Here is a 22,374-nt window from a genome sequence, read left to right as displayed (position 1 = left end):
AGCTCAGGAACCAGCTGGCCTGGAAAAAGCAGCAGTGGACAACTTCCAGAACAAGAGTCCTTGCCTCAGATGAGGTGTCAGGCAAGGACTGACACCTAGAAAGTTGTCCTCTGACCTCCACATGCATGCCACGGCATGTGTACACCTGCACATACACACAAAGAAGTAATCAAAGTGAAGTAATATAAATGGATACTTTCATCTGGCTCAGTGGGTTAAGTATGCTTCCTGCCCAAGCACATGGGTCTGACCTGCCTGAGTGCAGATTTCCAGAATCTAGGCCAACGGCTGGGTGTGGCCATGCATGTCGATAACCTCAGCGCTGTGGGGGCCAGAGAGCAGAGCATCACTGGGGCTAGCAAATGGCAAGCTCCAAAATCAGTAAGAGACTCCTCTGCAAGGAAAACAGGATGGGGAGGGACCCCTCCTATGTCTTCTCCAGCTGCCACGGGTGAACCCAGAGAATGCTGTGCTGGCATATATGCATGTGCCTACACCACATACACCACCCACATGAAAAAAAATAGTTGCTAACAAAATTGCTGCCCAAGGTATGGATGAAATAAATGTCAGTGATTAAGCTTACGAAAGGAGTATGTTCTTTCATGAGCTAAGAACAATCCAGAAATAGTAGCAACTGTCTCCTGACTTCATGAATGTGATGTGTGCAAGACGAAGAAGAATTCCAATCCACCAAATGAAAGAAAACATTTTGGCCTTACACTGGCCAATAGATGTATATTTATGTACTCAAGTTATATGCTAAACATTTAACAGCTCCTTCCCCATCCCGATCTCTAACTGGCATGGGCATTGCCTGTGAACTAGAAGGCTGGCCCATGGCACTACAACATAAATAGACCCTTGGTTTTGTTGATGTATTTTTTCTTCTTTCTCATGAAAGAATGTCAAATAGCAAACCAGAATATTGCCACGTGGATGACATTAGTTTATCTTAGTAAAGTTATTGGCATATTGGTTTTTTTTTTCCTAATAAGAAAATGGACTGTGGTCTACTTCACACTGACAGAAACACACTGATGTCTCCATGCTTGGGACGGGACAAGCTTATCTTAAGGAACAGATTACTTGTTCAATCTTCAAGGCATAACCCCTCAGTCATGAGAGTTTTTCTTATTTAGATTAACTTTCAAGCTGTGCTTTTGAGCAGCATTCTAAATTCATGAATTTTGAGTTCCTTACTGGTAGCTGGCATGTAGCTGTGCCAGTTCTACCACAAACAGAGATACAATGGGATTAAAATAATCTTGTCAAAACTGAGGCATCTAACAAAAATGGTACCTTAAAAGAAGGCCACTCTACTTCCATCTGGAGATGAAGCATGAGAAATAGTTACAGAGCCAAACTTCTGATCAGAAAGTAATTAAAAAAAACATTTTATTTGCAGGTAGATAGATAAGATAGATAGATAGTTAGATAGGTAGGTAGGTAGGTAGGTAGATAGAAAGACAGACAGACAGACAGACAGACAGACAGACAGACAGACAGATAGATAGATAGATAGAAGAGAGAGTATGATGTGCACAGCAGGGCCTCCAGCCACTACAAATGAATTCTACACAGTTATTGGGGTTCCTGCATCTCAAAAATGTCTTAAGCGTTTTGTTCTAGCCTTTGATTTAGACAGAGCAAGGAAACACTGTAGCGAGTGAGAACATGTGTTAAGTTACAAGGGTGCTGGCTAAAGATGGTGGGCAGTGGTAGAAGGAGGATGGGGGCTGCTGCTGGCAGGAGAGGTGTGGATGATTTCTATGGTCTATTGATTAAGGATGATGAATCTTCAGAACTCTGTCCCACGACAAACCATGTCTCCACCCAAAGAAACAATTGACCCCATCTGTTCCTAACACCCAACATGACTGTTCTTTTTTTTTTCCCCAACATGACAATTCTTAGAAGACTCTTATGTGGAGCATTAAGGTTAAATGAAAACGTAAGGGCAAGGCCTTAATCCAATATGCACAGTATCTTCATCAGAAGGTGAGAAGTCAAAGATGGGTAGGAACCAGGAAAGGTCATGTGAGGCACTGAGATCACTGCTCGCAGCCAGGGAGGAGACAACCTTGCCAATACTCCACCTTGGGGATTGAGAGTCCACAGCTGACATAATTCCCACTGTTGAAGCTGCCTCGTTTGCAACATTCTGTGATAGCAGCCCTAGCAGATTACTACAAACCTTCTCAATCTAGAGAAGTCTGCCCAACTGATCACATGGCTTCAGCAAAGGTCTAAAATGACAATCCTCAGTCCCTGTCTAAACTTTATCTTCCAGGTAGCCTTGCAGAAGAGTGAGATCTAAACTATGGCAAAGCCTTCCTCGTGAGCTGTGTGAGTCACCAGGAGTAGGAAGGAGAGACACAGCCAAAACACAGAGTGATATTTTAATCCAGAGTGCAGCCTTGCTAACAAGGTGCCAAGCTTACTGGTATGCCTTCCCCAGGAAGGTGAAGAGAAGAGGAGACCACAATGAGAAGTTCACCCTGAAACAGTCAGTTATTGCATATACCATATGCCCCTGGCACAGGCAAGAAATAGTTATCGCATGCATCACATACCCCAGCATAAGTAAGGAAGATAGTGGAGCTACAAGTATTTCAGTCCCACACTAGTATTTGAGTTTCTAATTTTTTGTTCTATTTTTTCTTTTTCATTTTCAAACTGTGATGTCGTGATGTTTCTAGCACACACAAATTTAGCAAGACAGCTCTGAGTACATAATTCTCTTCTAACTTAATGTTCCAGGTTTGATGTGAGATGGACAGTAATGCTAACATTTGTTAAAACTGTTGGAAAAATAAATGCTTGTCACAAAGGCAGGGACTTTACTTGTGACCCCAGTGTGAGCTCTCTGGTTGTTCAGGCCCTTTATTGTTTCCTTCTAGACTTCAGGCTTTCTTGCAGATGGGTGACAGTGAACAACCTTCAGTTTTATGGAAGGATATTTTCTGCTTGCTCAGTCCGTGTTCATCGGTGTCCATCAGCATTTGCCTACGGTGGGAGTGTCTGCTGTTCTTGCGGCTCCTTTCTGTTCCTCCTACCACTTCCATTTCATGTTTATGACTGGCTTTTGGACGGTGGGAAATATGCTGTATTTAGAGCCAGTGAGCTGGACTTGGCTGTCAATGACCATTCTGACTAGATGAAAAGCACCTGGCCAGGGAGCCGCCCAGGAGCACCGACTTCTCTGTGCCTGCCTCGTTGCCTATGGCCTCGCTGGTGTCTCACGACTTCTTTGGGGCATGCTGATCTTGAAGCAGATGGAGGATGGTTCTGAAGCCACACAGAACTTGCTCTTCCAGCTGTCTTCAGAGTTCCAGTAAACAGGCTGGTGGAATATGGCCATGCACACACCTCCTCGCCGTATTGGCCTTTTCTGTATCCTGCTCTGGCCTGGCTGTCAGGAAGGATGGGAAACTGTCTCTGCCTTCGCTGCAATGTGTAAGAATTCTCTGCCTCTGGCAGCATTTCACTGGTCCAGGATGTGAAGGAAGGGCGGGCCCGGCTTACGGGCAGAAGATACTCCATCCCTAGAGCTGCTGCGCCCTTGTCTAGACCTGCTCTTGAGTACTACTCACCGAGGAACTATACGTATGACATGCCTATGACCCTAACCCTGGAAATTAAACTTTGATTCTGTAATTCCAAGGATCATCATGTTACTATTTTTTAAAGCCTTTAGACATCTTATAGGGACACCAAATGTTTTATAAAATTATTGATAGTAGCACAATAAAAATGTAAAGTATGTTATTCCCATAATGTAGCAATGCATAGAAAGAGATCTGAATACAGTCAAATGAATACAAAACCTCCTTGAGGTAAAAGGCAAGACCCTGTTGCTGAAGACACCACATGCTGCCAACACAGGAATCAAGAGATGTGGCTGGAATATGGAAGGAAGCCAGTTCTCAGGAAGCTAGCCTATGTAATGCTAGAAAGTGCTACATGAGCTGCTCAGGGAAAATGGCCAACAACGTTGTGAGCAAGCAGGGCACACTGCTGTATGAAAGCAACCAGCCTGACCAGACATGCACACCTGTGCAATGGTGGCAGCTAGCCTAGGTGGGTAACCAATGGCTCTTTGATTGGCTGACATCTGCTCAGTGGAAAGGAACCCATAACTGGGACTGGGAACTGAGTCAGAATTCTATGGAGACCAAGATTATGAATGCCAATGAGAAGCTCCCATTAGTTTTTGGCCCAAAGAGAGGCTACATCCATCAAAATCTCTCTAAATTAGCAATGCTTGCCCCCTTTAACCTATGCTGTCTCACTCTCCATTGGAGAATCTATTTTTCTTTTAAAGAAGGCAACAAAAACTGAAAGCAATCAAAACCTATCGACAAGAAAAGAACAGATAGCTGGCTCCCTGCAGGAGGCGAACCCCTCCTAGCATAGCAGCTAAGGCCCCGTGAAACCCCAGGGACCGGTGAGCCGAGCTAGGGCACTGCTCCCAGGAGCCTACAAGCCGTGCTGAGGTGGTGAAGAGAGACACCAAGGACGCTCAAGACGCACCAAAGCAGGGACCCAGAAGCCGTGGAGAGCTCACCACCAACGTAAACTTAAAACACACCCACCACAGCGCAGAGAATTCTGTGGGAGAGGGAGCGGAAAGCTTGTAAGAGCCTTATTGGAAGGAGGGAAGGTCCAGAGGCATCCCTCCCCCACAGTGACCGACTGATGTTCCCAACACTCCTAACCCACCACCCCAGGGTGAATTCCAGCAATCCCACTGAGGCAGGCCCTCAGTTGAATGGGGGCAGGGAGAAGGGACATGACTACCAACACATGATGTGTCCATACGAAGATTCTACTTCATAAAAAAGCTCGTATTAGCTCCTAACCTGACAAGCTGTGGTCATTCATCCTGGAGGGCAGAAGGAGGTACTTTAGTAACGGACAGTCGCACCAAGTCCCCAAAGCTTTGTGCTCATAAACAGAGTAGCAGCTCTTGTTTCCTAGAGCCAGACATGGTGGCATGCCTCTATAACCACAGCACTGCCCAGGCAAGAGGATGGCAAATTCAAGGCCAGCCTGAGCTAAATTAGGAAACCCTGAATCAAAACCAATAGGAAATAACCCCCTATCAGAAATACAAACGAATGAAACAATAACAAAATATTGTTATTTCTTATTAAGTGAGGGCCAAGGGGGAGATGGCTCAGCAGGAAAAAGCACTTATCATGCCAGCACGGGACCTAAAAGGGCTGAGTGTGGACCCCATCGCTCACAGGAGAAGCCTAGTGTGGCCACACATGTAACCTAGCCCTGTGGGGTCAGAGCAGAAGAATCACTGGGGCTCACTAGGCATCAAGTCTGAGGAAGAAGGCAGCTAGGGGTTCAGTGGAACTCTATCAGTCAACTCAAAAGACACAGCTATCACCTCAAAGGGGATAAGAAAGAGTTTATTCTGTAGGCAAATATGAGTGACCATGGCCCTAGAACACAGATTTAGGTTACCCCAATTCTATGTTCTAACATGTTAACAATTCATAAACATATTATACTTACAGAACAAAAGAAAATCATAAATCATGGCACTTTTCAAATATACTGGCTGACTATCAGGTAAAGTAGGGAAGTCACCACAGGCTTCAGATGCTGTCGGGTGACATTCTTAGTTCTTGGATTGGTGGGAGATAGGGGTCTGTTTGCATGTTCCAAAAAGGTCATGGCTGACAAACCACAACTCATGAGGATGGTAGGTCAGACACAGGTGGACAATAAATGGTTCTTAAGGAGCTAAAGGCAGCACAAGGCAACCTGGCTCTGACTCGCAACATTCCATCTCTGTGATCGCAAAGATGTCAGTCTATTCAGTCTTGCTGGAAGTAGATGCAGCAGATGCCGTGCTTTTCTGGGAACTGAAGTCACACATCTCAAGGGAATGGCACAGAGACGCAGTAGATGAGAATATCCAATATTCTAACTCTAGCCTCCACATCTATAGGCATTGGTACACACACACACACACGAAGCCAGTATCAATTTTATAATACTTGAGTCCCTCCAATCACCTTCTACAGCTTTGGGCATAAGTTACTGTCAGTAACTTTCACTGTTTGGATTTCAGACAGATAATAAGTTTGCAAGTGCATTTGAAAATATGCTAATTTCATAAGAAATCATGAAAATGCAACTTAAAACTAGATAAAATTTCACATTCACAATTTGGCAAAATAAACATGAAGATATAAAAATGTTGGCCAGCTCATAGTACAGTGGGTCTCGGGGAGACTGAGAAGCAACAGGACAGTCACCCTGAAGAACAACCTGACCTCCCTAGTGAAACCAAGGCCGCCCATGGCACTGGCGTGCCCTCCGCCCCAGCAGTGCCACCCAGAGGCCTGGTTCTCCACCTCTGCACAATAATGGTCATTGTACCACGGTCAGAAAAGCCAAACAGAAAGTGACGAACCTGCAGTACAAACACGGATGGCCCCAAATGAACCACTGGGTGTACGCTATCAGGACATGAGGTGAATGGACAGGACATGAGGGAGGATATTAATGGAAATGGATACATGGTGTCATGAGCAAACAACGCAGTACAATAGTAGTGAAAATGGATTATATAATGAACATATAGGACAATGTTAAATAAAAGAAAGGTACAGATGGGCAAAAAGCTTAAAAATACCATATACGATTTTATGTTCAGACAAGCACAAGTAAAGTACTTCTGAGAGCTGTGACTGTACATAAGAAGACCCTATTTTGAGCAGTAGTTGTTTCTAGGAGAAGACAGGAATGGAACCAACAAGAGGCACCTGGGTCTTCAAATGCATCTTCATGTTTTATTTCTTTAAAAAGGATTAGAACTGGGCCGCAGAGATGGCTTAGTGGTTAAGACACTTGATTGCAAAGCCTAAAGACCCAGGTTCAATTCTCCAGGTCCCACATAAGCCAGAGGCACATAGTGGCGCATGTGTCTGGAATTCATTTGCAGTGGCTAGAGGCCCTGGCACACCCATTCTCCCTCTCTCTGTCTCTGTTTGTCCCCTACCCCTCTCTCTGTCTCTAATAAATAAAAATAAATCTTTAAAATAAAAAAAGGATTAGAATTGAAACATTCTTGTACAATAAATTTCTTGAGAAAACCATTTTTAATGGAAAAGATATTTTGAAGACTCCATCCAAAAAGTAAAAATAGGCTAGCTCGCTATATCAACAAACTCACAAACATAGAAAAAATTAGGGGAAGGACTCTTAAAATAACTAAATGAGGCCATGACTTTTGAAACAGCGAGGTTAGCATTCATACACAACTCCCAGACTCAGCCGCGTGCTCTTCCCTAAGAGAAAGTTCTTTGTAGTGAACAGAAGTAGCTCTTTGAGGACGCAGAAACGGATGGAAGCATGATAGTCACTAAAAGCCAAGCAATGAGAGGTTTTAAGTCACAGGAAGAATATTGTCATCAAAACATCAGAAACATAGAATAAATGAACTATTAGCAAAAACTAAAAGAAAAAGCTCCTTGCTTATGAGTGCTTAATTCTAGGAGGGCAAGGGAATCCAATACCTGGTGGATAATTACAAAAAAAATTACCTGAAGAAGTGACTTGGGCTGAAATGTGTGGACTAAGTGAAGAAGGGAGTCCGGGAGCTACAAAGGCCTGGTGGCCAGGATGAACAGGATCAGGTGAAAGCTGGGGAGGGAGGGGCTGCCATGAAATGTGTGGACTAAGTGAAGAGGGGAGTCCGGGAGCTACGAAGGCCTGGTGGCCAGGATGAGCAGGATCGGTGAAAGCTGGGGAAGGGAGGGGCTGCCATGGGGATGGTGGTCTGTTAGGTGGAGAGGAAGGCCTGGTGGCCAGGATGAACAGGATCAGTGAAAGCTGGGGGGGGGGGAGGGGCTGCCATGGGGATGGTGATCTGTTAGGTGGAGAGGAAGGAAGGGCCTGGGGGATCATGTTATTGAGTTTGATTTTTAGGCTTCTATAACTGAACTTTCCCACAAGTTCAAACATACTCAGAGATGTGATTTTCATCCTTGCTATCTTTTCAAACTGTGTTTATGCAGCATCTATGAGTTACTTTCTTGTTGTGGGACAAACTACCCAACCAGAAACAGTTTATGGAACGAAAAGGGGTTAATTCAGCCTATAGTTCTGAGGAGAAGTTTCATCACGCGGTACTGATAATGCTCTTAATGTTTCTTCTGCTGCACAAGAGCCGCCATAAGCACATCTAGAGCCATGTTGCTCTATGCAGTGGGGAAGGCACCACAGACTAGAGCGGGAAGCCAGCAGCACAAGTCACCAGAGTCAGGATGCAGAGAGCAAGCAGTATGCGGGCAAAGCTACAAAACCTCAAGGCCAGCCCGATGTGACACACGTCCTCCAGCAAGGCTACACCTCCAACAGGCTCCACCACCTTCCCAAACAGTGTCACCAGCTGGGAATCAATTACTCAGCCTGAACCTATGCTGGGCATTTTACATTCAAACCACCATATTCCACCCATAGGCTCTTTGGCCATTTTATGATACTCAGCCCAATTTTAAAAGTATCAATATTCTTTAATAGTCTCCATACTGTTTAAAAGTCCAAATGTCTCATCTAAGACTCAAAGCAATTTAAGGTCTCTTAACTATGAACCCCATAAAACCAAAACACAAGTTACATACTTCCAACATATAACAGCACAGAATAAACACCCCATCCCCATACTAGAAGGATGGAATTGGAGTCTATCAAAGAAAGACTGCACCAAAGTAAAGCCAAAACCTCAAAGGGCAAACAGTAAATCCTGTAGCTCCATGTCTGGTATCTAGGACTCATGAAGAAATCCTCCTGGTTCTAAAAGGCTTGGGCAGCTCCACCTCTCCAGCTGTGTTACACATGGCCTCTCTCATGAGCTGGATCTGCCTCAAGCCTGCAGTATTTCTTGGTGCATAGCTCATGATCCTGGCATCTCTAACATTCTGGTGCCTCCACCTTAACTTAGTGCTCACTTTCACAGCTTTATGTAGTGACTCTCAGGCCTTCTGTGCAGGGAATCTGACCCTGCCATATGCTGCCTGGCCTCAGCAGTTCTCTGGATCTGTGGTGAAGGACTTTGTGATCCCCTGAAATTTGTTCCTTTTATGCCTGAAAAATCATTACCTCCTGAAAGATGCTTCTGCCAAGCTCTCTGTGAGCCAGGGCTGGAGTTTGAACCCTCTCTTTAGGTCTTCTCTTTCTGAAAGAATTTGCATTTTTACCATCCTGAGTCTTTGAAGGGTTGGATCTTACCCTAAGGGCAGCTAGCCCCTGTTCTAGGACAGAACAGTAAGTTTTCTTTTAGGAGTGCAAATCTCTTTAACATCACAACAGGTGGGCTGTGGTCTCCTTGTATGGAACTTTAAACTTGCTTATACTTGTTTTCTTTTTAAATTTCACAATTTTCCTATCTTTCTGCTCTGCATTTTGTTTTGCTTTCTTTCACTGTAGATGAATCAGGGCAGCTATGAGAAGACATGTCACAGATTCAATTCTATTTTGCTTAACAGTTCCTCCCCCAAACATATTAGTCCATTACTTTTAAATTTAGACTCACTCAAGCTCTTATAGCATAGTCCTTGGTCTCCCTTTGAAACCTCATGAACACAGCCTTTCCAGTCAACATTTTTGTCAGCTTTTTGGTCTTTTAAATGCCCACAAGAATAGCCTATTAAGTTCTGCTTACAGCATTGTAAAGTTTCTATAGTGTTGTACTTCCAAACACTTCTACAGTGCTCCCACAAACCAGTTCCAGAACACTAAGAACCACATAGGCAGGCTTACTGCAATAACATTTCTACTTCTCAGCGCCAACTTTGTGTCAGTTACTTTCTCATTGCTGGGACAAAATACTCATACAAAGACAGATTATGGGGAAAGGATTAATTTGGCTCACAGTTATGAGGTGAAGTTTCATTATAGGTGGGAAGACATAATAGGCTGGAGCAGGAATTATGTTTCACTCCTTAGCAGAGTCAGAAAACAGCACATAACAAGTACTGTGGGTTTATAAAACCTTAAATCTCACCCCCAGTGGCATATTTAGACCAGCAAGGCTTTACCTCCTAAAAGTTTCACGACCTTCCAGGACAGTGGCACCAGCTGAGGATCAAGCATTCAAACACAAGGAGCTATTGCAGACATTTCACATTCAAGCCACCACAGCGCATGTGTCTGTGAGGATGCAAAGTAGATACAGAAAGACAATCAAGACAGAAGATCACCAGGTCACAATAAAAGAAGGGCAGCCATTCAACAAAGCCATTCATACCTAAAGGTACGCAAAGATGGACTTGACATAAGCATGAAGGAGGAGGAGTCAAGGGCGGCTCTAAGGTCTTGTATACTTGAAGATGTTGCTGCTCACTGAGGGAGGTCACAGAAAGAAGGGAACAAGGCACTGAGGCAGTTGGGACAGGGATCATGAGGTTAGCTCTGTAGATAGTGAGTTTGTAGTATCTTTGAGAGAAAACTAGGAAAAATTAGAAGAGTTTTATGTAAAGAGATATACTTAAAACTTTACCAACAGGTAATAATCTATACTTTGGTTATCTTTGAAAAGTTTAAAGAAAGAGAAGTTCTATAGCTTTGCAAAACTGCAACATGTAGTGACTAGTAAATAGATAATGGTCCCATTAAAAAGAAACAGGAAAGGAGAAGCCAAAAAGAACAAAGGAAAACATGTGGAGAAATAAAATCTCAGAATAAATATTGGTTGGGTCAAGAATTAGTGTGTTGGGGAGATGACCTAGTGATTAAAGGCACTTGCTTTCAAAGCCTGCTGGCCTGGGTTCAATTCCCTAGTACCTTTGTAATACTAGCAGCAAAAAGCGGGCCATGTGTCTGGTGCTTGTTTGCACCTACACATATACATAAATATAACTATTTTTAGAAGAGTAGGGAAATGGCTCAGCAGTTCAAGTGCTTTTTTGCAAAGACTGCTGGCCTGGGTTCAATGCTTCAGTTGTTCATCTAAAGCTAGACAGGCATTTGTAGTAGCAAGAGACCATGGCATGCCCATACACATACACATTTGCATATAAATAAATAAATAAGTAAGCTTTTTTAAAAAGAATGAGCATATGTACCTAGCTTAGTGACATTTAGTTTGAACCACAATACAGTTTTATTCCCCCTAATTATTACCTTTCTTCTTTACCTCATTTTTCTTTAAAAATTCCAAATCATAGCCATAGATCACTGGGGAAAGGAAGAAGGGTTAGGCCATCACCTGATGCCAGATAACCCTACAGACATACATTGATCCAACCTCACAGAGTGTTGTAACTTTCAGGATGCTCAGTGTAGCACGCTCACAAATGGGAAGACTGGAAACCCTTGTCTGAAACACATATAAGATTTTTTTTGGTGTGTGTTCTTTCAAATGGTGAACACACACGTGACAAGAACGGCAGGTATACAGTGTTTGTGTAGCTATGAAATAAGGTATGGTCTCAAGTATGCATATGTGAGAGTAACTGATATTCCAACCCACAGCCAATAAGGATATCTGCCCAGAAGTATTGCTACAGAACTTATGTTCTTAACTTACATTCTCTTCTTAATTGAACTATTTGCCAAAACTTTGTGATTTGTTTTACCACTTGGTTTCTTGACAATTTGCTGAGACAGAATTCTGAATCTTAGTTGTACTTTTAGCAGTCACATTTTTCAGCCTCAGTGACTTCTGCAAAAGTTCTAGAAAATAATCAGCGCACTGGAGAGGTCTTGGTATTATCTGAAAATGCTCATACATTTATATTGCTCAGGCCACCAGACACTGGCATAAATGGACGATCTAGCTATTCCAAGTCTACTGCCAAGATACCAATGACTGAAGTTCTAATACTTCTTCTTCTGCAAATCCATTCTAGTCCAGAGGTTCACATTCTGTAGAACATTAAGGCAGCCACTTGCTATTTAGCAACATAATTCTGACTTGTCTTGCTTTTATTTTATCTAATTATTTGTTAATGTATTCAGAAACAGGGTTTCACTTGCCTGGACAGGGCTCAAACCCATAATCCCCCTGCCTCGCTCTCCTCAGTAGACAGAATTACTGGCATGTGCTACCATGCCTGCCTGCTGCTTTAATTTTCACTTCAGCTCTTGCCACTCAGAAAAATCACTTCCTACCCAAAAAGGCATTTTTGTGAACTGGGAATACAGTTCAACACAGTAAAAATAAAATATAAGTTAATAAGTAATACCTAGGAGATGTAACAATGCTGGCAGAGAGACACTACCCACTAGTGACCGTAGGTCACACAGTCTCTGTCATCTGTTCATAAAATAATGTGTCCAAGGCGTCAAAAAGGGTATATTTTCTGGTAAAATGGTAATTATCTTACAGGAGAAATTTGTCATTTATGAGCAAAAGTGTTTCATTATTTTACTTCTCATTCAATATCAATATATTACTTAAAAGATCCCCAGGGATCACTAGTGTGGGTCACATATGAAAAACAACCATGAAAACATGAGCTGAGACTCATGCTGCAGAACAGGGATCTACCTCGAATACTTCTATACTATAAAAGCTCCCAAGTCAGATTCCACTGATTTAAAACATAATGTAACATACTGTGGGAATAATGTGGAAGACACTTAACGATTCCAAAACTAAATGATTTTTCATGTTTTAGAAGTTTTAAATAGCCAAATCTCAGACTTAGATCCTTTTCTCTGTCTCTGCTGTTAGTAAAGGAAGGAGATACCTTCTACCCATCACAGTCTACACAGAAGAGGAGAAAAGAAGACCAGCAAATCCAGACCAAGCAGAGAAAGGTTTAACCAAACACTTCTCACAATGGATATGTAGTCTCTTGCTGTTATCAGCCCTTTCCCAGGTACTCTGAAGACACGGGGAAAATCTGACTACTCCTTTCCTGGGGTACTGCCAAGTAGAGGAAACGTGGCTCACTCTTCACTGCACTCTTTATTTTTTTGGCCGTGAGTGATCAGGAGATGTGGGGAATGCTGTGTTTTATCATCAGAAGAACTGATCAAACCATGGTTGATTCCTCCCACACATCCCCACAAAACTTTACATAGGAAATAGGGCTGCATCATTTTTCACACTCCTGTTTGGAAAAGCAGGACTTAACCAGCAAAGATCAGCAAAATCTACAACAGAAATTATTATGAGCAAGCAGATCTTTTAGTTATTAATAGAAGTAAGGCAGCAACTAGCTTCTTGACTGCATTCCTACAACTGTGGGCTCCAAGACCTTTGCAGGGCCATGTTGGTTAAGACAGGAAGTCACAATACTGTGTCCTGGCAAGGGGCAAGGAGATGGGCACACCCCACATGCACATGTGAAGAGGTCAGAGGAGCACACTGGAGATGTCCCCTTCTCTTCCTCTACCACTCTTCCCCCTTATTTGAGACAGGATCTGTCACTGAACTCAGAGCTCACTGTTTTACAGTTAGATTGGCTGACTAGAAAGCTCCTCAGTGTGAAGGTTGTAGGTATGCCCAGCCAGTTTATGTGGGTGCCAGGGATCAAACTTAGGTCTTTATGCTTACATAGAAAGCACTCTTACCTGCTGAGTCATCTTTCCATCTTCCTGGCAAGAAGTCCTAAATGTCAGTTTATCAGAGAAACCCATAACTTGATGCAGGAAAAGGGTTAAAGTTGGGTGGACGTGGACAAGGCCCTGGGACACAGTTAGGTAGTTTGTGCATTTTAAAGGGATCTCAGCACAAGGGTCAGGACACATCTACCCAACTATGGTTCCAGTCTACAAAAACTCTGGTATGCTGAGTCATTCATCAGCCCAGACAGAGTGCCATTTGTTACTTTGCACACATGCTTTGGGCTGGCTGGCAGGCAGGTGCTACAAGAAAAGACTTCCCCAGAAAAGACCTATAATACGTTATCTCACCTTAGCAGAAAAAGAAGAAAAATGTGTGTGTTCACACTCAGCAGAAATATGGGCTTTGTAAATCTAAAAGGAACCTTAGGGAAGTACAGAGATAGATCTCTAAGAGGATATAAAAATAACAGTAACTGATCTGAAACTGAGCCAAGCGGGAATTCTGATTCACAAGTGCAAATGTTGAATCTAACATTAGAATCATGGCAGATGTACTTTTCACCCTTTGGGGAGGATTTATACTATTTACTTGGAATCTGGTCAAAGACAAGTTCTCACAAAAAACACCCAGGTGAAGTAATGAAAGAAAGCTCACCTATGGACAACATTAGCTTACGACTAGGTTTTCACATGAGAAGAATTCTAAATACCTTCAAATATTTGATGGAAAGCTTAATTCTACTGAATTAAAAGACAAATCCATATAGTGCATGCACCCTGCTAGTCTCTGCAAATACTGCAAAATGCACGAGTCTCCAGAATCCAAAACACTCTGGTCCCAAGCACTTTCAGTAAACAATGCTCTCAGTATGCAGAAGAAAAATTCAAACATCTTTTGGTCAGTCACTCATAAGCTCACTGTTGAGAGGTAGCTACAAAATTTCAGATGTCTGACTTTATACATTATATATTAACAATAAACTCACATGCTAATTGGCTATTAAATTAATTAAATACCTTTTGTAGACTGGTGGGATTTAGCTGAGTTTTGTCTATTATTTTCACAGCAACCTAAAAAAAGAGAATCATTAAGCTATATTTGAGATATATATTTCAATGAATAAGACATGTTTTTTATTTCATTTTTACTATGTATTATTTAGCTCTATTTGAATGCTCACATGATTGGATGGTAAGGTTTTGATAATTTGTCAGCCTCAGAATATACTCCATTGAGATGTAATTAACCTACCTGATTCTGTGTCAATGAAATTAAGCCTTTGTTATTTCTCCCTTAAATGTAAAAATGATCCTGTATCTTAACCTTTTATTCATGATCTTAATAAGCAACAAATTTATAGGAAAAATATAGGAGATAGTATATAGGAGAGAAGAGCTTCCAAATTTTTACTTTTTTTTTTTTTGTTTTTCAAGGTAGGGTCTCACTCTAGCCCAGGCTGAACTGGAATTCACTATGGAGTCTCAGGGTGTCCTCGAACTCATGGCAATCCTCCTACCTCTGCCTCCCGAGTGCTGGGATTAAAGGCGTGCGCCACCACGCCCAGCCCAAATTTTTACTTTTTGTGAGTAAAGTATACCCAAACTTTCTTATAACAAACTGACAGAGGGACTAGAGGGACTTTGACTGTCCTTTAAGGTTCTGCCTAGTATAGCCTGTGCTGAGGAGCTCTGGGGAGGTGGGGGGGGGATGACAAGGGAAGAATGGACAGAAAGGACTAAATTCAATGGGAAATGAAAAAACTATCATATAGAAAACAAACTGAGAGTCTATTAAAAGAACTTTATGGTTGAAATCTAAAAATAATAATGTCCTAATTAGATCCTAATGCAAAATTTTGAATGTTTATTGAAATTATCTTAAACCCTGAAATAACAATGCATACATGTTGTAATTTTACTATGTAAAAACAATTGTTTAAAACATATGGGTTTAGCTGGGTATGATGTCATAGGCCTGTAATCCCAGCACTTGGGAGATGGATGTAAAAGAATCAGGAGTTCAAAGCCAGCCTCAGCTATGTAGCAAGTTCATTGGTACATTATACCCTTTCTCAATACCCTCAACCCTACTAAAAAAACATGATTTCAGAAATCCAATTTGATTATTAACTAATGAAGTTACCTGTATAATGATATTTGTTTGATGTGGTCTTTAAACAGAAAAAAATATTTGTGGGCAATTTTCTACACATTTACACCTAACTTCACTTGGGCAGTATTTCATGGGAGAATATCACAGCCTTGATCCTCAGGGACAGCAGCCCTGAGGATGAGACAGAGGCTGAGGAAAGCCCACCTGAAGCACAGTGGGGCCACGGGTCACTAAGATGCAGAGAGAAGTGAGTCTTTCCTAAAAGCTGAAAGCCCAACTATTACACACAAAACAGACTTTACCAAAACTTCCCATTTACCACATCATAACTGTTATTTATTCCCCCAGGACTCTGGGGATGTCCAGGCAAATATTAAAAGGCACCATGAAGTCTTACCTCTCTGCCCGTTAGAACATGTCTTGCCAATTTCACTTTGGCAAAATTTCCCTTCCCTATTGTTTTTTGTAAACGGTAATTTCCAATGTGAGGCTGTTCATCTGTTGCTGATGTAATGGAGTTTCTGCACCGGGGGATGTTCTGTCGGCTACTTGATTTGGTAGACTGGATATGTGGTTCAGTGTATCCATCCACAGATGTATGCTAGGAAAAAAATTACAAGATGTCATTATTAACCAGATATTTAAAGATGACAATTTAATTGTAAAAGGACTGTTAGTTTGCAGTAACACTGTCAGTGGAAATATATTGTAGTATACAATTTAAGATTTGAGCATTCTATTTATAAGGCTTTCCTGACTTTAATTCCCTTTGCCAGTGAGTGTCATCATTTAAAATGACATTGTCTACACAGTTGTAATTTAAAAATATAAATGGGTAGATAGCTGGACACCTCACAGATTATTATTCCTAAAAGGTTGTTACCCTTTAGGTTGAGTGACAGGATTGTGTCCTTCTAATGAGACAACCATAGACAATGTTTTTAGTGCCAGGACAAACATGCTCATTAGTTCCAAACCTGGCCTCAAATTTTTCCTACTCATGACTCCTATTTGCCTGAGAAAATGTTACATTTATAGGTATATAGATCTGTACTTAGCTGATAATAAGTCATAAAAAAAATTGGTTTTAGGGCTGGAGAGATAGCTTAGCAGTGAAGGTACTTGCATGCAAAGCCAAAGGACCCAGATTCAATTCCCCAGGACTCATATAAGCCAGATGCACAAAGTAGAGCATGTATCTGGAGTTCGTATGCAGTGGCTGGAGGCCCTGGCACACCCATGTTCACTCACTCTCTCTCCGTCTCAAATAAATAAATAAAAATAAAATGTTAAAAGGAAGAAATTTGTTTTAGGTCTGGGGAAGTAGCTCAGTTGGTAAAGTGCCTGCCTTGCAAGCAGGAGGACCTGAATTTGATCCCCAGATCCCATGTAGCGTAGCGTCAGGTATGGTGTTACATGCTCATAATCCCACTGCTAGGGAGGCAAAGACAGGGGGCTTCTTCAGGCCCACTGGCCAGCTAACCTGGCCTAATGGCAAGCTCCAGGCCAATGGGAGACCACGTCTCATAAAAAGTGGATGGTGTTCCTAAGGAACACCAAGGTAGTTCTCTGAGCACCAAAGGCACGTGCAAGTAGCATGCACACACAAAATAACTCCTTGATATATGTAGACTTTATCATTTATTAAAGACAAAAGACAATTTGTATGTTATTGGGATGGGTATCCTTGTTTATTTTTATAAAGGAAAACTAAATCTTGACAGAATATTTGATGCAGCAGGATTCAGAGGATTCTCAATGCTTCTTCAGAGTGTATTAATGTCTTAATTTTGTCATCATTAATGCTTCACCTTTAATACTTAGTACAAACCAGCAGAAGTTGTTTTTACGGTTATTTCAGAAATTGGTGCAGGGTGAAGAGATGGCTCAGCAATTAAGATGCTTGCCTGCAAAGCCTAAGGACACAGGTTCGATTCCCCAGGGCCCATATAAGCCAGATGCACAAGATGGCACATGCATCTGGAGTTTGTTTCCAGTGGCTAGAGGCCCTGGCATGCCCATTCTTTCTCTCTTTCACCCCACTTTCTCTCTCTCTGAAATAAGTAAATAAATGAATAAAATATTTTTTAAAAGAGAAATTGGTACAAATTCTTTCCTAATCCCAAGCCAAAATTCACTGAGTGATTTTTAAGAATGTTTTATTTTTATTTATTTATTTGAGAAACAGATACAAATATAGGCAGTTAGAGAGAGAGAAAGAGAATGGGCACATTAGGGCCTCCAGCCACTGCAAATGAACTCCAGATGCATGTGCCACCTTGTGCATCTGGCTAACGTGGGTCCTGGGGAATCTAACCTGAGTTCATTGGCTTTGCAGAAAAATGCCATCACAGCTAAGCCATCTCTTCAGCCTGACTGATTTTTTTTTTTTTAATGAAACTTGTCAGCAATTCAAAGAGCAATTTTTTTTTCAATTTTTATTAACCTCTTCCATGATTATAAAAATATCCCATGGTAATACCCTCCCTCCCCCCACTTCCCCCTTTGAAATTCCATTTTCCATCATATCCCCTCCCCATCTCAATCAGTCTCATTTTTATTTTGATGTCATCATCTTTTTCTCCTCTTCTGATGGTCTTGTGTAGGTAATGTACAAAGAGCAATTTTTAAAATTAAATATTCAAACACAATACAATCCAAAGATATCTCATTTGATACATGTTAGGAAAATATGTGTTTTACATAATTAGGTCATTGTGTTCTTGTGTGAGCAGGGAAGCGTATGTTCATTAAAAATGCTGCAGTCCACAGCAGTCTGAGGGGAGGGGCTTGGGGCTGACCGGTCGTGGCGGCGGCCGGCCGTTGCACAGCTGCATGCTGTACAGAACAGTGGGGCCGGGAAGTCCCATGACGCCACACAGGCAAGTGCTGCCCGAGCACCTCACAGTCAGCGCACATGTGACTTCGTTCGCCTGCTGTTTGCTCTTGAGACACGATCTCACTACGTAGCCTTTGCCGGCCTGAACTTGTAGGGTCCTTCTACTTCTGCCTCTTGAGTGCTGGGGTCATCGGCATGCGGCACTGTGCCTGGCACAATTTGACTTTGAGTTCTTGGTCATGGTACATTCAGAGACCCTTACAGAAACCCCACATTAAGTGATCCCACAAGGGGTCATGACCCAGAGCTGAAGAACTGGACTCTGGCTAGCCCCGTCATGTGGGTCCTACTTTGAGTCCTCCCTCAGATGACAAGGAATAGAACATGGCCAACGAACACCTCAGCTTCAAGTATACCTCTAGCGAGTCCCTGCCCACCACTCACTCAGTTCACTATCCCATGCTAGAAGGATCCAAGAGCCGATCCAGTTCCACAGCCCAATGTCCACTGCCACTCCTGTGAGTGCGTGGGTGCTTGAAGCAGGAAGGTCGGCTTGTCTGGCCTGCAGATGCACGGGGCTAGTCATGCTCAGGGTCAGCGGCTGCTTTCTTATGCTGGCTGTCTAGCCAGCACTGTTGTCTGGCTCTCATGTTGGGTCTACATTCTGATGCACATAAAACTTCCAACAGTTCTTTTTTAAAAGGCATAGAATGAGGGCCAGAGAGATGGCTCAGTGGTTAAGGTACTTGCCTGCAAAACCTAATGACTTGAGTGAGATTCCCCAGGACCATGTGAAGCCAGCTGCACAAAGTGACATGTGCATCTGGAGTTCATTTACAGTGGCTGGAGGCCCAACATGCTGGTCTCTCTGTACCTCGTCTCTCTCTCTCTCTCTCTCTCTCTCTCTCCATGCAGATAATTTTTAAGATCATAGAACAACACATGATACATATAAGAACTTTATCTTCTTTCTTAAAACCACCCAAAGATGAGTAGAACAAATAAGCAAAAGAAAGGATAATTTTTATGTACAAAGCAACTAGTTCAGTCTTGTGTGGTCCTAGTCTATATAAGCAAAAGCCTGTTTAAAATATTTTTATTTTCAGGCAACATTTAAGATGACTCTAGCAGTCTCGTGGAAATCATAATTTTTGCTCAGTTTTCTATTATTACTTATGTCCTTCCCCTCTTTTTGGTGCCAAGGACAAAACCCAAGGCTTTATGCTTGCTGGACAGACACTCTACTGAAATCTACCAACCAGTATTTCCAACCCACTTAGATTTTCTTTAAATGGTAATTTTTCGGTATGTTTTAACAAAGCTCAGGATTTGGGCTTTCTAGGATTCTTACTACACCTTAGTCCCTCATGTCATTGAAAACAATAAGCCCTAGTGTATTCTCATAGCATGACTTCCACGTAATGTTGCATCGGTCACATTGTTACTGTCACAACACATTTACTTGTCTGTCACTGGAACTCCAGAGTGGGAAATTTTAAGGGCAGGATGAAGTCTTGTCATTTCTCTATGCTAACTACACTGCACAGTGGCAGGCACACAGGAACAAGTCTATAAACCAGTAGTTCTCATCTATGTCCACCCCACTGCACAGTGCCAGACACACAGGAACAAGTCAATAAACCAGTAGTTCTCATCTATGTCCACCACACTGCACAGTGCCAGACACACAGGAACAAGTCAATAACCAGTAATTCTCATCTATGTCCACCACACTGCACAGTGCCAGGAGCATAGGAACAAGTCAATAAACCAGTAGGTCTCATCTATGCTGACCACACTGCACAGTGCCAGGCACACAGGAACAAGCCAATAGACCAGTAATTCTCAGAGTTGGCTTAGCGGTTAAGCGCTTGTCTGTAAAGCCTAAGGACCCTGGTTCAAGGCTCGATTCCCCAGGACCCATGTTAGCCAGATGCACAAGGGGGCGCATGCATCTGGAGTTTGTTTGCAGTGGCTGGAAGCCGTGGCGTGCCCAATCTCTCTCTCATTCTCTGCCTCTTTCTTTCTCTCTCTCTGTTGCTCTCAAATAAATAAATAAATATAGACAAAAAATAAAAAAATTTAAAAGAATAGACCAGTAATTCTCATCTATGCTCACCACACTGCACAGTGCCAGAGGCACAGGAACAACTCAATGACCAGTATTTTCATCTATGCCCACCACACTGCACAGTGCCAGGAGCACAGGAACAAGTCAATAGACCAGTCATTCTCATCAATGGTCACCAACTGCACAGGGCCAGGTGCACAGGAACAAGTCAATAGACCAGTAGTTCTCATCTATGCTCACCACACTGCACAGTGCCAGGAGCACAGGAACAAGTCAATAGACCAGTAGTTCTCATCTATGCTCACCACACTGCACAGTGCCAGGAGCACAGGAACAAGTCAGTAACCAGTAATTCTCATCTATGCTCACCACACTGTACAGTGCCAGGAGCACAGGAACAAGTCAATAGACCAGTAATTCTCATCTATGCTCACCACACTGCACAGGGCCAGGAGCACAGGAACAAGTCAATAACCAGTAATTCTCATCTATGCTCACCACACTGCACAGGGCCAGGAGCACAGGAACAAGTCAATAACCAGTAGTTCTCATCTATGCTCACCACACTGTACAGTGCCAGGAGCACAGGAACAAGTCAATAGACCAGTAGTTCTCATCTATGCTCACCACACTGCACAGTGCCAGGAGCACAGGAACAACTCAATAACCCAGTAGTTCTCATCTATGGTCACCACACTGCACAGGGCCAGGAGCACAGGAACAACTCAATAACCCAGCAGTTCTCATCTATGGTCACCACACTGCACAGCGCCAGGAGCACAGAAACAAGTCAATAGACCAGTAATTCTCATCTATGCTCACCACACTGCACAGGGCCAGGAGCACAGGAACAAGTCAATAACCAGTAATTCTCATCTATGCTCACCACACTGCACAGTGCCAGGCGCACAGGAACAAGTCAATAACCAGTAATTCTCATCTATGCTCACCACACTGCACAGTGCCAGGCGCACAGGAACAAGTCAATAAACCAGTAATTCTCATTATTGTCACCACACTGCACAGTGCCAGGAGCACAGGAACAAGTCAATAACCAGTAATTCTCATCTATGCTCACCACACAGCACAGTGCCAGGATCACAGGAACAAGTCAATAAACCAGTAGTTCTAAGAGCACAGTCCCTGGACCCGCATCACCTGGGAATCTTTCAGAAATGCAAATTCTCCTGACCTGGTCCAGGTGCACTGATCAGGAGTTCTGGGGCCATGGTGAAAGCCTGTCTTAACAAGTTCCCTAGGTAACTCTGGTCATGCCAACATCTGAGATCTATTGCATTTACATGTAAGAACGAGGTGGTGACCACACAGAGATTCCCTGCCTCTTGGAGACTGTTGCATTAGCAGTACAAGCAAAGGAATGTAATTCTACTCAGTCCCTTAGAGTGCACTGGCTGCTACTATATTTCCCACAAATAGTACTTCTCTGTGTCAACCTGCTGCGCACACAATGGTGACTTGTCTATTCTTATTTGTTTGTTATTTGTTTTCAAGGTATGGTCTCACTCTAGCCTAGGCTGACCCAAAATGCATTCTTTAGTGCTATGCTGGCCTCAAACTCAGTGATTCTCCTACCTCTGCCTCCTGAGCACTGGAATTAAAGGTTTGCACCACCACAGCTGGCTTTGTCCTTCTTTTAAGATTTAGTATAAATAGTTCCTGCTTCACAATGTTTGCTGCCTTTTCACAATACATAGTTGATTAGGCCTACCTTCTGTCGCTACCTTTATTTGCAGTAAGTTTTACTATTTGAACTGTCATACCATTTTCTAAACATTTGCCCATGGT

General features: G+C 42.7%; 1 protein-coding gene across 1 annotated transcript in view; it reads right to left on the bottom strand.

Moving 5' to 3' along the window:
• Mark1 (microtubule affinity regulating kinase 1) overlaps nucleotides 1-22,374 on the bottom strand; it is a 152,714-nt gene that overhangs the window by 71,145 nt on the left and 59,195 nt on the right. Inside the window, exons 2-3 of the mRNA XM_045157574.1 lie at nucleotides 16,056-16,259; nucleotides 14,563-14,616 (exon numbers count right to left, since the gene is read on the bottom strand). Coding sequence (XP_045013509.1) covers nucleotides 14,563-14,616; nucleotides 16,056-16,259 — 258 coding nt within the window. The remainder of the gene's footprint in view (nucleotides 1-14,562; nucleotides 14,617-16,055; nucleotides 16,260-22,374) is intronic.

Source organism: Jaculus jaculus, chromosome 1, assembly GCF_020740685.1.
Source record: "Jaculus jaculus isolate mJacJac1 chromosome 1, mJacJac1.mat.Y.cur, whole genome shotgun sequence".
NCBI lineage: Eukaryota > Metazoa > Chordata > Mammalia > Rodentia > Dipodidae > Jaculus > Jaculus jaculus.
Note: the sequence above shows the minus strand (reverse complement) of the source record. Positions and strands in the feature narration are given on the sequence as shown.